The sequence below is a fragment of the Schistosoma haematobium genome, chromosome 6, assembly GCF_000699445.3.
Source record: "Schistosoma haematobium chromosome 6, whole genome shotgun sequence".
Lineage (NCBI taxonomy): Eukaryota > Metazoa > Platyhelminthes > Trematoda > Strigeidida > Schistosomatidae > Schistosoma > Schistosoma haematobium.
In genome coordinates this window covers 3,408,470-3,423,256 of record NC_067201.1, presented here as the reverse complement: position 1 = coordinate 3,423,256, position 14,787 = coordinate 3,408,470, and the positions used below count along the sequence as shown (strand labels likewise).

Genomic DNA, 14,787 nt, shown 5'->3' with positions numbered 1-14,787 from the left:
GAACACTTGGCGCTCAAAAACCTGCACTTGTAATTAGTGAATCATTTTCATCATATTGAGTTTGGTGTCACTGATGTTGTACTTGCGTTGTAAATAACTTGCTGGAATGAAAATGTACACATTCAGAATAACGTATATATCTATTTATATATGGACTCAAGTAAGTTTTTTCATAGAAGTCTACATTCTTCTTTAAACTTGATTGAAAGTTAGTCAATCAACAAAACACCGATACACCGTAACGACTATGTGAACTTAGACAAATTGTTGTGTAGTATGTCGTTAAGTCACGGTTGACTATGATCATCACAACAGGAAGACTACGTGCCAATTACCAGTTAAGATCCCTTTGTAGACGGAACATCAGAAGGCTGTAGTGTCAGTTATTATTTTAAGCCCATATACTTTATTCTAGTTTTCGGACATCCCATTCTATTCATTCTACTTGAGCCATACCTTAACCTTGATATTTATTCGCTTATCAATCTAGACTGTTTTTATATGAGCGTATACGTGTGTGCCCTTCTTATCCTATCAATCACATGTCTGTAGCTTTATTTTGTCTGACTATAAATATTGAGTAACGCTTGACTAAAATGGAGTTGGCCTCCCAGCCATCTTCCCTGCGAGTCATTTTGCTCTGCTCTGTTTCATTCGCTTCATATACGAAATATATGTATTCACAAATAAAAAAATGTCATAATTTAATGAGAGCACGAACAAAATTAATAATTTCACATTCGGTCATGATATTTGCAATAATGTAATAATAAGCATATAATGATAATTTAAATCGTAATGGGACAAACCGACGAATGGATCAATGAGAATAGTTGACATGAAGACAAAGTAACAATAAGATAATAAGATTTGTTCATGTCCATGTCGTGCTGCACAGGCTTTGTTGAGTGCGTCGGATTAGAGATTGAGCTGGACCCGTTGGGTTTGTTCGTAGAATGTATCAAGTGCAGAAATCTCTTCATCGACGTAGCTTACTGCGTTAAGTTCGATCACGTCGGGCTCACCAATTTGTCCTCATTTAGATCAGACGATGTTCGTTGAAGAGCCCAGCATTTTAGTGGAGGCCCGTGGATCTGACTTCAAGATCGTACGAATGTTCGTTATCACCTATCCTCGTATACAATTATCGACTTAAATCACGTTAGTCAATAACGGAATTTAGATAAGTCAATTAACGGGAATGGCCTTTGAATACATATATTTTGTATGTAAAGTGAATGTGATGGAACAAAGCAAAATGACGCGCAAGGGAGATTGGCTGGTAATCCAACTCATTCTTAGCCAGGCGTCACTTAATTCTTGTAGGCAGACAAAATAAACTACAGACATGTGACGAGACATGGGATATGAAGTGTACACACATATACGCTCATATAAAAACAGTGAAGATTAATAAGCGAATAATTAACAAGGTCAAAATATGACTCAAGTAAAATGAATAGATTGGGCTGTCTGAAAGGGCACACTATGCGTGTTAGCTTACGGGTTTTCGCGCACATGTAACATATTGTCGTGGATTTTATGTGTCGTTATTTATCAGCTATTAACAGCCTTCTTTCCATCATACGTGACTTCTCGTAATCTTTGTGATTGGAAGATAGTTTTTATTTCAATTTATAAGCAGTTTGACGTATTTCGTGCTCACCAGCTAAGTAAATATGTAGTTGGCGTAATATGGTTATTTTTAACAATACAAAGTCAAACAAGTCAAATCACCATTTTTCTAGTCAAAAATAGATTACAGATTGAGTTTTCATGAAAATAAGCCGTGAAAAGCATTATATATGGTTCACCTCCTTGATTATGGTGATGGCACACATAGATGTACGTAGTCGTTTATAAAATGTAATCAGAAAGAAGCAAGCGTTAAACTAACTATGAATATTATATAAATTGTTTGTATTTAGCTATAAAAGGTTATTTGGACTATAGGTAGCATTGTTTTGTACTGAAGTGACATATTATTGTGTAACGTATCAGAGAAAAATTATGTGAGTAACAATTGACGTTGATAGTCTTTTCTACCGGCTTTCTAAACGTATACAGGAACAGTGTATAACACCAAATTAAATAGGCACAAAATCTTCATAAGTGAAACGATGGGTGTCTCTTCTGAGCATGGTGACAAAAGCATGTCGTACTTAATACTGAATTATGATGTGTCTGTTATAGGGTTGACGAATAATTTTCTGTAAACGAAATGCACAAACGCAGACGAAAATGTGAACAAAGTTACGATGCATATTGTCGAGTAATATCTAAATGGTGCTTACCAATTTCTCTTGCTAATAGCAGATGTATAGACGAAATACTACAAGGGTCAGACACTGAATAAATTCCCAGTGCTTGTTACGATACAGATTTGAATAAAAAAACAACTATTAGTGAGTTAATTCATGAATTCCTACTGCATTACAGACTGACTCGTGCGAAGTAATTCATGCAGACAACGTGACGAAAAGTGAATGAGCAATGGAAGCAGAATCACAAGTTCCTTGTATTCATATCTCCTTTATGCCACATTAATTAAATACATTTTTTCTTCATAAGCCAGACTACGCTTGTATGTTGTGACGAAACTAACTTCAGCAATTTGTAAATAACACTGATATGTGTGTTGTAAAGATTACCTATTAATTTTTATTAAAGGAAATAGAAATCTCTAATGATTAGCGCTGTCTGCAAATAAGAGACTTATAGGTACATTCTGTAACCTGCTATTTGATGAACTTATTGAATGTGATACTGATAACTAAGTCTAATTCTTTATTTCACGGCTGATTTATTGTTTTTCAGAATTGTATGAATCCATTAAAGTCGTCAAAGCTTTGTGATGTTTACGCCGGTCTACAACTTATGGAATTTGTGATTATGGAAGACCATGTTAAAAACCGGTTTACAAGTTCACGTTAACTGTGTTCCGTATTGCCTAGTAACATTTTTATTCAACTAATGAATTAGTGAAATATAAATATAGCAACTACACTCAGTGTCTTACTTTATAAACCGTGTCCGTATTTATTAATAGTCGATATGACGCTAGAACAAATATAGATAGAGAATAATATGAACTCCTTATAATCCACGGAATAAACAAGTAATAAGATGGATTATGTAATAATTCATTTCACTTTTAAAATTTAGTTACCCATTTATTCCAGCACCCTGTCACTTACATCCGCTCACTTAATCCTCTGTAATTATGTGAACTCTTCAAATTGTAATCAATTATTACGTAACCCAAGTTTTCAGTTCTTAAATCCACGGATCATTTATAAGCTATAAGATTTTCACACCACTTATCTGTCTGTGAACTCCAGTCCACTATTACACCACCCATTCTTAATGTGTTATTGACTGTAAAAACAAATGACCCTTGACCTTAAACTGCACATATATATATAGTCATTATTTATAACCTATGTCATTTCAATTATTCATATTCAGGTATGTCAACTGTTCCCCACATCACTGTTAAATCCTAATGCATATTTAGTTGTAATGAATGCATACCACTGTTAATCAACATTTCTCCTGGTTTCATTTTAATTCATAAGCGGAACTAATCACATGAAATTAAAATCTACTTAGCTACTGATACGATTTTGATGATAAACGTAATCCGACGAAGGTTAATATGATATGTGGGTGCCTAATCTGCAAGACTGTACGTGGATGTAGGGTTTCTTAATCATTCTTAATTATTACAGACAGTTAAACATGAACATCATTGCTATTCATTCCCATGAAAGTAGGAATAAGATGAAAATTAAAATTATGAAAGTTTATTGAATAATCATTGCTGCTAAAGAAGAAAATCAAGTTTACAAGTTGGTATTAAGAAGTCTTAAGTAACAATTGTCCACTTTCTTCTCAACTTCCGTTGCGAAACGTTCACCATACTTCTCAATGATGCGATGCTTGTGGATTCTTTGGCTTCGTTGAATACTTATATACACTTCACTCGGTCGTGGTAATGCAGTTAATGTATAATTTTGGAAGTTCTGGGTATTATGTAACTTCCATCTGCTACAATACCTAAGAAGTTGATGAGCTATGCAGTTAGTATTTCATAATTGATATAGCTTACTTGTAAGATTTCGTCTTTTAACGTAGGCAAGTAGCATGTGACGGCAGGGATATCGACACATCATAAACGTACTACAATTGCATTGACAACTGCTTACATCCACTTCATAATGTTGTCCGCTTTCATACCTTTGACATCGGCAGCAGTTACTTGCTTACCAGTTCTCTCCTTAATACTTTCGATAACTTCATGTGCTGACTCACAGTGAAGTATTACGGGCTTCAAGTTCTATTTTTCTTCTGACGATAGTCTCCTTGTCCATGGATCACATACCATCCATGAACTACTACATGGATGATTGTTGAGCATGTTGTAGGATTTGATGACATATCCTTGCTCCTCTAGTCTTACACGGAATTTAGATTGACAGTTACGGAATTTAGACCTTAAACATAAGATATTAGTTAAAGATCTCACGATTTTTGCTTCACTTTCAAACCTTCCGACTTCCGTTTATGACCAAACGTACAATTAAACGTTACAAACAGGTATTTGAACCTGACATCCTTCAGCAATCTGCTTTCTGTGTGGATGTAACGAGTATAAGTAGTCTGAGAAGCGATAAAATTATAATTCCATACTTTTTGGAACTCTTTTAAGGCGCTTTCAAAATTATCCCACAACACGAAACGCTTGTTCAGTATCATACTTCGAAAGGCATCGGTTAGGTCGACTGAAATGTCACTTGAGCATGAAGCACTAAAAACAGACATGACTAATTATTAAAAAGTTATTCCTTGCAACAATAATAACCCAAGGAAATACTACAAATACTTAGGATTTACCTGTGACTTGACATTTCGTTGAGCGTTACTACAGTTGTTGGGATCAAAGATCAAATTACAAAGCAACAACAGAGCCAAAGTGTACACTACAAAACAGAGAACGCTAAATTAATGGTTTTGGTATTTATTTCGTGCTTTTTTATGTATCATAAGATGACTTATATATGAAAAAACTTGATACTCATGCAATCCAACCAACCCACGGCAATTGAAATACGGAATGACCGCCTCTAGTCAAGCCGTTCAAGGTCGTTGAAACGAAAGGGCGGGCACATTTCGAAAAGACCTAACGTTTAAACCGTGCCGTCTGAAAGTTAGAATAAAGTAAATGGGCTTAACATAATAACTGACACTACAAGTTCAACCATAGAATTACTGAAATCTTCACAAAACCCCCTTCTGATAATGAGTATAATATACTTTATTCATATTCTATCTTTGTAAACATCTAGTTGTAAATTACCTGCTTCTTTAGTCAATGTTTCTACTTAGTAACTAATTTGTTTTTTTTAAATGATCAATAATGTTTACTATTGAACGAATAAATATTCGATTTTCTCAGTGAAAAAATAAACAAACAAGAGTTTGATGTTGTTAGTAATAGAAATCATTTACAATTATGAAAGGTAACACCTAAATTGTTTGTATATAAATACACACATATTCTCATTATTGTCATTGCAATTTAATTCAAAACTCATTTTATTATTATGAAGTTGAATGTATTTCATTATTTGATATTCATTATGTTAGAGTATTATGGATTATGTAAATGTCAAATGACAAAGGAACAATTCAATCTCCATGGAATACATCATAAACTTAAAGATGATAATCATGATTTTAGAATTTTTGAACAACCTCTGTTGAAACATGTAAGTTTAATAAAAGAATTACTCACTTATGAATGAATAAAGATCATTTGTATAACCATTATTTGAGTGATATATTTGTAGGGTAGCGTCGAGTCGCGGTTGACTATGATTACTACTACTAAGATCTCTCGTAAGCCAAATATCAGAAGGCAGTTGATGGCTGTAGTCGAGATGTATTTGTTGGCGACCTCGTGGTATCGAAGGAATAATGAGATCGTGCAAGGTTACAAGCAATGGAGGAATGTATGTGTTTTGGTACAGTTAAACAAACAAGTACGGTAAAACAATACCTGGAACAATTGGTTATAATATTAATTGTTTCCATTACACCAGTCGTGTTCTCTTGATAAAAGTAGGTCAATACATATTAAATAGGACTAGGGTATCATTTGTCTTCATTAATGCTAATACCTATTTTTGTAATAGGGTTTCAGTGATTCAATGGTAAAACACTATCGTTGATATGATTGTCGAATATTTACTCTCCTATATGCACCGTTATAAATGTTCGCATTATAACTGCAATTGATATTTAATGTCTGAATAAGTGGAGATCATTAGACTCGAGCAATATATCGGCCATCATACTGTGGTATGTTCTACTTATATCAATATAAGTAGTTTATAACGCTGGTCAGGAATAGAATGTCTTGCAGTAGAAGGTTAAATACATAGAAAAAGAAAAAACAAGAATAGAAAACAATTGGTATGGAAATGTAGGAACCATAAAGTCTGAGACGATTGACTAAGATTTTCAAAAGGAACAGTCAAGTTTGAGACAATTGATTAATATTTTGCAAATTAATTATCTACTGTATGTAATTTAATAATTGAATTAAAGAGTCAATTGAAGCTAAACGACCATGGAAAATCTGGAAGCACTGAACGGCCGTTTCACCCTAATATAAGACTCCTCAGCAGCGCGCATCCACGATCCCACCCCGAGAGATTCGATGGTTCTCAGATTTTACTAAGACGTTCTGCAATTTCGTGTGTTCAAATATATTCCGTTGTCGTCCACTTGTGCTGTCGTAAAAGACACTTTAGAATAGCTATTTTTGGGAAATCAGTATATCTATTCTTTCTTCCAGTTTCATAATGAACAGTAGTGACTATTCAAATTGATTAGGAACTATATCATTAAAAAGCATTCTAATTACCAGATAATTTTCATGTTTTCGTTAATCTGCTTTATAAAAGAATAATTCCTCATTGTGAAATATATGATGAACCGGGAAGTATTTTTTTTCTTCAATGACAGTATATCACGAACATCCATTGTCTTTCAATCGGATGTAAAGATTCTGCTGCAATTTGGATGACTCTCAGGTCTCTTACATTGTACGAGCATTCCATGTACCTAAGTTGATCGTTGCCCTAGTTGTCAGAGGGGGCATCAGCCTTGTGACTTCCGAGGAACTCAGCTTTCACCATGAGTCGTCATAACTATTCTAAGTGAAGACTTTCTAACTCCCAAAGCAGAGTTTAAATGGTTTGAATTATTTTTCCTAGTCAGCGTTTTATTAGCGAGTTAGTTTTCTACGGGATGGGGTCGCTAACCCCATGCCCAACCCTCCTCCTTTATCCGGGCTTAGGACCAGCAGAAGTCCAAGACGAGCTCTAGGTGGAGTTTTGTAAAGATTCACTTATATAAATATTGATGTAGTTGTCACTTCAGGGAAAGTAATCGATTCAACTAATGATATACATTCTGAATAAGTTGATGCAAAACCAACATAAGTTTATGATCACACATATCATCTGTATATTTTGAATAGTTTAGATACTAAATGCTTTTCATGACACTCAAACGTACATCTCATATCTATATAAATCGACATGTTATCAGTCTGAGTGAATGTGATCTAAATATGTTAGTCGTATTAAATGGGAATAGATTGTGAAATCATCGCATTTGGATTTTTCTTACAAACTTTTATATTTCTCACACACCCGATGAGTTATAGATTATTTTATCTATAAGATTGCTATGAAAACAATTGGTTTTAAGACGGTCGGGCAATATCATGGACTGATCGAAGTTAGGTTTGTACATCATTGGGTTTCGACTAATCAATTGATTACGTTACGTGTTCAACCGCGTGGCCGAAATCCATGGGTTCGATTCTCGGTTGTGGATGAGCACCATTGATAAATCTCACACTAGAACGAATGGGCCATTCAGTATTTTTAGGCCTTCAAAGGCTTTTTTAACTACGATCGGTCTATGATTCCAATGAAATTTAACAATCTTCACAAAGTCATACTAACAAACAATTTTAAGAAAAATTCGTATATGTAGAATTGTTAATGGAAGATCGTCACTGGTTGAATTGGAATAACTAAATTTTAGATTATTGATCCAGTTTTCCATCAGTAAGCCTACTAAACGTGACAGGTCTTTTCAGATTTTGATCATACTATTAGATACTGTATTCTGTATTTCTATAAACCTCAAAGAACTCAATGTAAGCGTTTATAATACTAGTTTCCCAGCTAAATACCTTGTCTACATTTGCACATCGATTCAATCTCGAGACAGTGTGGTCAGTATTTCGACTAAACAGCCTATATTCATCTGATGGACACAAGATTTAATTGGAGAAGATGGTTGAGGAAGATTGACAAAGCTTGTTAATAGCTTTGTTTTATTGTGTCATTTAATTCATATATCATTATTTCACTGGTTCTGATATTGTCATTTATGTTGATGTTTATGTTATATCCCGATAAGCATAATGAATTATAACTGTTGGAATCTATTTCTGAACTATTACTATACGTATATTTTTATTGTATCATTGTTAAGTAACTAAACTATGCATATTCGTGTGCCTCTTATTATGAGCTTTATTTTGACCTATGAACTATTATTATACGATTTACGATTCTTGAGTTACTCCCTGTCTATCAATTACTACCTCTCACATTCACAGCCACTTTTGGTCAGATCTTGTACAAATGATGTTTCCTATTTTATGGTACGATGTAGTCTGTTTGGTTTGTTTATAAACCTAGTGTGTCTGAAATACATGATTCATATCGCGGAGACTGAGATTGGTGTTCTGGACTCAATAAGAAGGGCTAGACAGGAAGAAGGACCGACAAGGACTTTATACTGCTCTTACGGGTTTGGCAAGTCATTGGTCCGGTCGATAATTCACTGTTCTCTAATTGGCGGTGTCATTACGTTATACATTGATAGGGGGCACAGACCACAAGTTATAACAGTTTACTTACATCTAAACTTAACCGAGGATACTCAATAAGTGTATATTTCTATAAGTTAGTAAACTGATAATTTGATTCTATTTTGTAGAAACGGGATAATACATTACAACAATATGTGGAACGTTATGTGAAACAGTGCAATCCAAGTATTACTTTAACGAAACAATATTTCAATAATACACTTAGTGTAAATATTTCTGACAATAAAGATATTAAAAGGTATGATCATTGAGGAAGTTATATCATCACTGTCATATTCTTTTTCATTTCAGTATATTCAAAGTATGGTCAACCAAACATTATCCTTATAGTTGCATTGTTTATGATTGTTCATCCTATAAACAGGTAAATGGTATGTAATTCTTACTCATAAATATTTAACAGTTTAAACGGGATAATGAATTTATCGGTTTGATTTTGAGATGGTGGAGAAGATTTGTAGCTCAGGTGGATAATTTTGTCCTCTGAGCTGGATGGTTTAGTTGTGAAGCTTTCATCGTTCTTCTGAACGACATCATCAACATAAACTTCAGATAGAACTGAAGTGTTCGAATTTCTCCATGTGCGTTTCATAGCTTGCTCTGTATACCTCGATGTTGATTGGTTCTTATTGACCTTAAATTTGTCATTGTTTACTTCTTTGTTTTGGTTGTGTCCCCGATTGGTTTGATTCTTGTTCCTATATTTTTGCATAACTTTCCTGATTGGTTGATAAATTGGATCGATATCAATGTGTTTCAATGGTTAAGATCATGAGTCAGTTGAAGCTAGACCACCATGGAAAACCTGGAAACACTGGACGGCCGTTTCGTCCTAGTATGGGACTCCTCAGCAGTGCGCATCCACGATCCCGCACCACGCGGGGCTCGAACCCGGGACCTACTGGTTTCGCGCCGGAGCACTTAACCACTAGACCACTGAGCCGGCACCCAACGGTGTTAATGTCTAACTTCAACTAATCCACGAAATTGAGCGACACATTCACCATTGTCTTCAGTGAGTTACTATCTCACAACAGACCTGGTTGAACTCCACTGGTCACTACTTCTCACTAGAACTCCAGGATATACCTCGTGAAGCCAGTCACTAGTGAGCATATGTTGATTAATATCAGATGGGTTTTTTTTTGTGACTCATGATCTTAACCATTGAAATTACTACAATCTCCACAAAAAAAAAACCCATCTGATATCAATGTGTTTGCCTCGCACTCAGGTTAATCAGCAATCAACGAGGTCAATAAGAACCAATCAACATCGAGGTATACAGAACAAGCTATGAAACGCACATGGAGAAATTCGAACACTTCACTTCTATCTGAAGTTTGTGCTGATGATGTCGTTCAGAAGAACGATGAAAGCTCCACGACCAAACCATTCAGCTCAGAGAACGAAACTCCATCAAAATCGGTTTGATTTGCTTGCATCTCAGAGTTGATACTCACTACGGAACTTATAATAAAATGGAATAGACATTGCATCATCAACAAGTTAGTCAGTCACATAAATTGTGCTCTTTTAAAATCGATCTCCGAGTATTACCGTAAATACCTATCGAATGATCAATTAAAACAATCAACAGCTTCATTCATTAATATCTCATAGCCACCAGATGTTTCTTACAAAACTATCTGAAATACTGGTCAAGTGTCTATGAAGAGGGCAGTCTAATCCGAAATGTTGACATAATATGGACTTTAGTAATTTGACGATTCATTCCTTATCTACCTGTTAAATCGTCACATATTAATTCAAATCACTCATCTAGTGGTAAGAATATAATTTATGAACGACCTTTGGACGACGCTAAACTGACCTTGAGAGTGTCTACCTACTTATTAGGGTTAAATGAGGGTTATATAGCAGTTTAAAGAATAAGGATTATGATTTACAGTTGATGATTAAGGTTAGAAATTAGATTTAGGGTTTTCATCACGAACTGATATCAGTTATAATGCCAAAACTATTTAGCCAAATGGATGAATGATCTCGTGCCAAGAATCTAAGATCTGTTCTCGTAAATCTGATTGGTTCATCCATAAATTGTAGTTGATTTCATTTGTACTCATGTTATATTGTTTATAATTTAAAGTTATTTCTACAATAAAATTGTATTTTCAGTTAGTTACTTATGATACGAGAAATATTGCTTGTTCAATTGGTGATTGTAAGAAGCAAAGTAATTCAGGCAATATTATCCTATGTAACTATTATCCAGTGTAAGTTAATAAAGATTTGGGTATATGATGATTATGTTTAATGGATTATTATTATTATTATCATTATTATTATTACTAATAGCTTTATTCAATATAGCCCTCAAATGCCCTTGTATGGCCGAGAGTGGGGTGGGCCCGCCCTCCCTCTCGAAATGCTCTCACACGGCCACGCGTATACAGCCTTTGTCACGTAAATCCTACTCACTGCCTTCTCGTAGCGTGGGTGTTGTTTACGAAAATGAGAGGACGAAAAGCGAATGTCCGACGCTTTAACCGGATCCAAAACCAAATAAATGGCGCACATTGGTTGGCTCCAGTATCCTGTGGGAACAAATGGCGTATGAACCAATCGTTGGTCACCGGCTACCATGGGACTGCATCTCCTCACGATGCTCCATTGCCTTGTGGATCAGACTTTTACGTCAAAGGCTCGGGGTGTGGTCCGCTAAGACAACCATCTGCTTCTGTCTCTGCACCCTGGCAGTATCACAGCACTCACACAAATCGAATGATCTATGTGGCGCATATTTATTTGGTGCCTCCTTGTACCAAAATCTATGTGTTAAACTAAAATAAATTATTCAATATTATATAGAATCCTCAGCACGAATTATTTCAACAAGTTTCTGTTATAAGGATTGGTTTTCCACGTTTACATGTATGGGATGTTAATTTACCTTAAACGAATATCTACACTAGATTCCTTCGCAGTGTCTATTCTACAGAACTTCAATATAACTCAGATCAAGAACATGTGATAAGTCTGACTAGAAGGCAAATATATATTTCCACACCCCGACACAACACAACAACAATGAACAATCAATAATCATAATAATTATAAGCATAAGGGAATATATAACTCATCTAGCACCTATCAGACTATCTACATATCTCACAGATTAAAACCATGAGTCAATCGAATCTAGACCACCATGAGAAGTCTGGAAGCACTGGCCTGCCGTCCCGTCCTAGTACGGGACTCCTAAGCAGTGCGCACCCACGAGGTTCGAACCCAGGACCTACCCTGCCTGCGCAAAGCGCCTAACCTATTAATGGACTAATATTATTTATATATTCTTACGGTATAAATATTCAGTAACTAGATTATGTATATTTATATTCCCCTTGTTACAAGCTTTATTTTGACTTATATATTATTATTGTACAATTTACTGTTCTTAAGTTATGTTCAGTTTATTGACTACTGCCTCCCACGTTCACAGTCACTTTTTGGCTTTATTGTGTACACATGCTATTTCCTATTTCATGGTGCGTTGCGGCCTGTTTTGTTTGGTATATAAACCCAGTATGTCTGAAATAAAGGATTTGCATAGTGGAGGCTGCTATTGGCAATCTGGACTTAGCCGGGCGGGCTAGACGCTACGCTGACCAGACCGAACGAAAGTCATTGGTTTAGTACAGTATAAGAGTGAATGAGTCGTATTTTGATTGGTGAATAGATTACGTGATAACAAGTGGCTCATAAAGTCACAACAGAATGATAATAATAATTATGATAATTAAAAGTATTAGGATAATTAGTCGAATATAGAACCTCGAAGTAACACAATTCGAGTTAGGTAGAACTAGGTGAGCACAAACGAACGTATTGTATTTAAAAATCGAAATCAGGCACAAATCAAGTACACAGAATAATTAGTTCATACAAACACCATTGCTAAGTCTATCGAAGCGTTTAAATAATTCAATTGAGATATGCACAAAATCGAAGTTCGCAAAGCAGCGATTTGTCTAAAATAGCGATTCTTTAATAAATAATTCTACAAATATTAGTGACAAACATCAATTTGTGAAGTGTCTGTGGCGTTTACGACATCCTTTTGACTGAAATAAGAAAGGCTTTGGTAGAGCGAAAATGACAGCCGTTGGCTGTGTCTAAACTTGATAACGGTTTATCAACAAGCAAAAATTGAACTAAGAGAGAGCAATATGAAAACAATTGCGCTTAAACAAGGTTTAAACGATTGCACAAAATTGAGAATAACTGTTACAATGACTGAGGTGAAATAATTCTAATGATAAATACAATAAATGTTATAAGTATATGTAAATATTTCAGAATATATTATGACAAACTTGTTTTACAACATACGCGTAGAAATTGCTAGGAATACAATTATCTTACTTACTTATCATCATGAGGCGTCATAATTCTTCTAAATGAAGACCTTCTGACTCCCAGGGCAGAGTTTAGAAGGTTTGAATAATTTTCTCTGGTTAGCGTTTTTTTAGCGAGTTAGTTTTCTACGGGATGGGGACGCTAACCCCATGCCCAACCCTCCTCCTTTATCCGGGCTTGGGACCGGCAGTAGCCCCCGGAGGGACTCCAGGCGGAGTTAATACAATTATCTATTGAATAATAATAATAATAATAATAATAATAATAATAATAATAATAATAGTAGTAGTATAAAATAATACACGAAAAAGTCGAAGGAAAGTGAATAAGGACAGAGAGCGTAAAACAGACTTAACAAGCACACTGAGATATGACGAACTGACAACAATTGACAATAACAAATATATTGATCTACTGCTATCACTAGTTCAAATTAAAAGTCACAATAAGAATAACCAAACACCACAAAACGCCCTAAACAAATTACTAGGCTAGAGCTCATATCAACTTGAGAAACAGAGTCAATGAATATGACAGTTTAAATGTGGATCGTTTAAGTCTAATTATTCACTCACATTGAACTTAAACGACTCATCAAATTAATTTAATTATCAAACTAGTTGGTTGAATAGCTGAAATCTGTCAGTCATATTTTAATTTTTAATGACAACACCAGCAACATAGGTAATAAAATATCAACATACTTCAATACTCCAGTAAGTAAACATTTTGACTGTTAAAGCTCAGAATAATACAGTGTAAGCTGTAAGTGGAATAATTTTATTGTGAGATAGTAGTTAGTAGACAATCTTCACAATGATCTAATGTTCTTATTGTCTTCTTTCTGTTACAGAGTAAGTGTGAACAATCGACCAGATGAAGCCTATAAAGATGAATCAAATACGAATTCTTATACTGTAACAATTGAAGTTCCTCCAGAAACTACTTCTTATATGCTTGATCGTGGACGATGTGAATGTATTTGTTAGTAGGAACCGGTCAATGAAGAATGAATGAATTGTCAAATAAAATCATAAATGTTCAATGTAAAAACTTAGTTTGATTTGTTTTAATTTTAAGATAATATAATGAAGTTTGCAGATTCAGTGCACACGTACACACATAAATACAGAGAGTGTGTGTATGTGCAAAAAAGGCGTCTCTAATTTATGGACGACCTTTGAACGAACCTCAAGTGACCTTGAGAAATATCAACCAATCAGAAAACGTCAGTGTAGAGTAAAAATATATTATACAGAACCAAGGAACTAAAGTGGATACACATCTTATACGTGATTCAAAAACATGTCAAGGTTAGAAAGAGGTTCAGAGGTTCTAAGATCGTAATGCATGCAGTAGAGGGAATCATCCATATGGCTGCATAATAGTAGGCCTCTGGAGCCATGATAAGGTCGCAAAACGCT

At 34.9% G+C, this 14,787-nt stretch overlaps 1 protein-coding gene across 1 annotated transcript; it reads left to right on the top strand.

The window, feature by feature from the left end:
* Nucleotides 1-5,573: 5,573 nt before the first annotated feature.
* MS3_00008336 (uncharacterized protein) lies at nt 5,574-14,352 on the top strand (the record flags this gene model as incomplete). Its single annotated transcript, XM_012937097.3, has 5 exons — nt 5,574-5,771; nt 9,091-9,221; nt 9,275-9,347; nt 11,123-11,220; nt 14,217-14,352. The coding sequence occupies exons 1-5, from the start codon at nt 5,607-5,609 to the stop codon at nt 14,350-14,352; spliced, it is 603 nt and encodes a 200-aa protein (XP_012792551.3). The 5' UTR covers nt 5,574-5,606.
* Nucleotides 14,353-14,787: the final 435 nt, after the last annotated feature.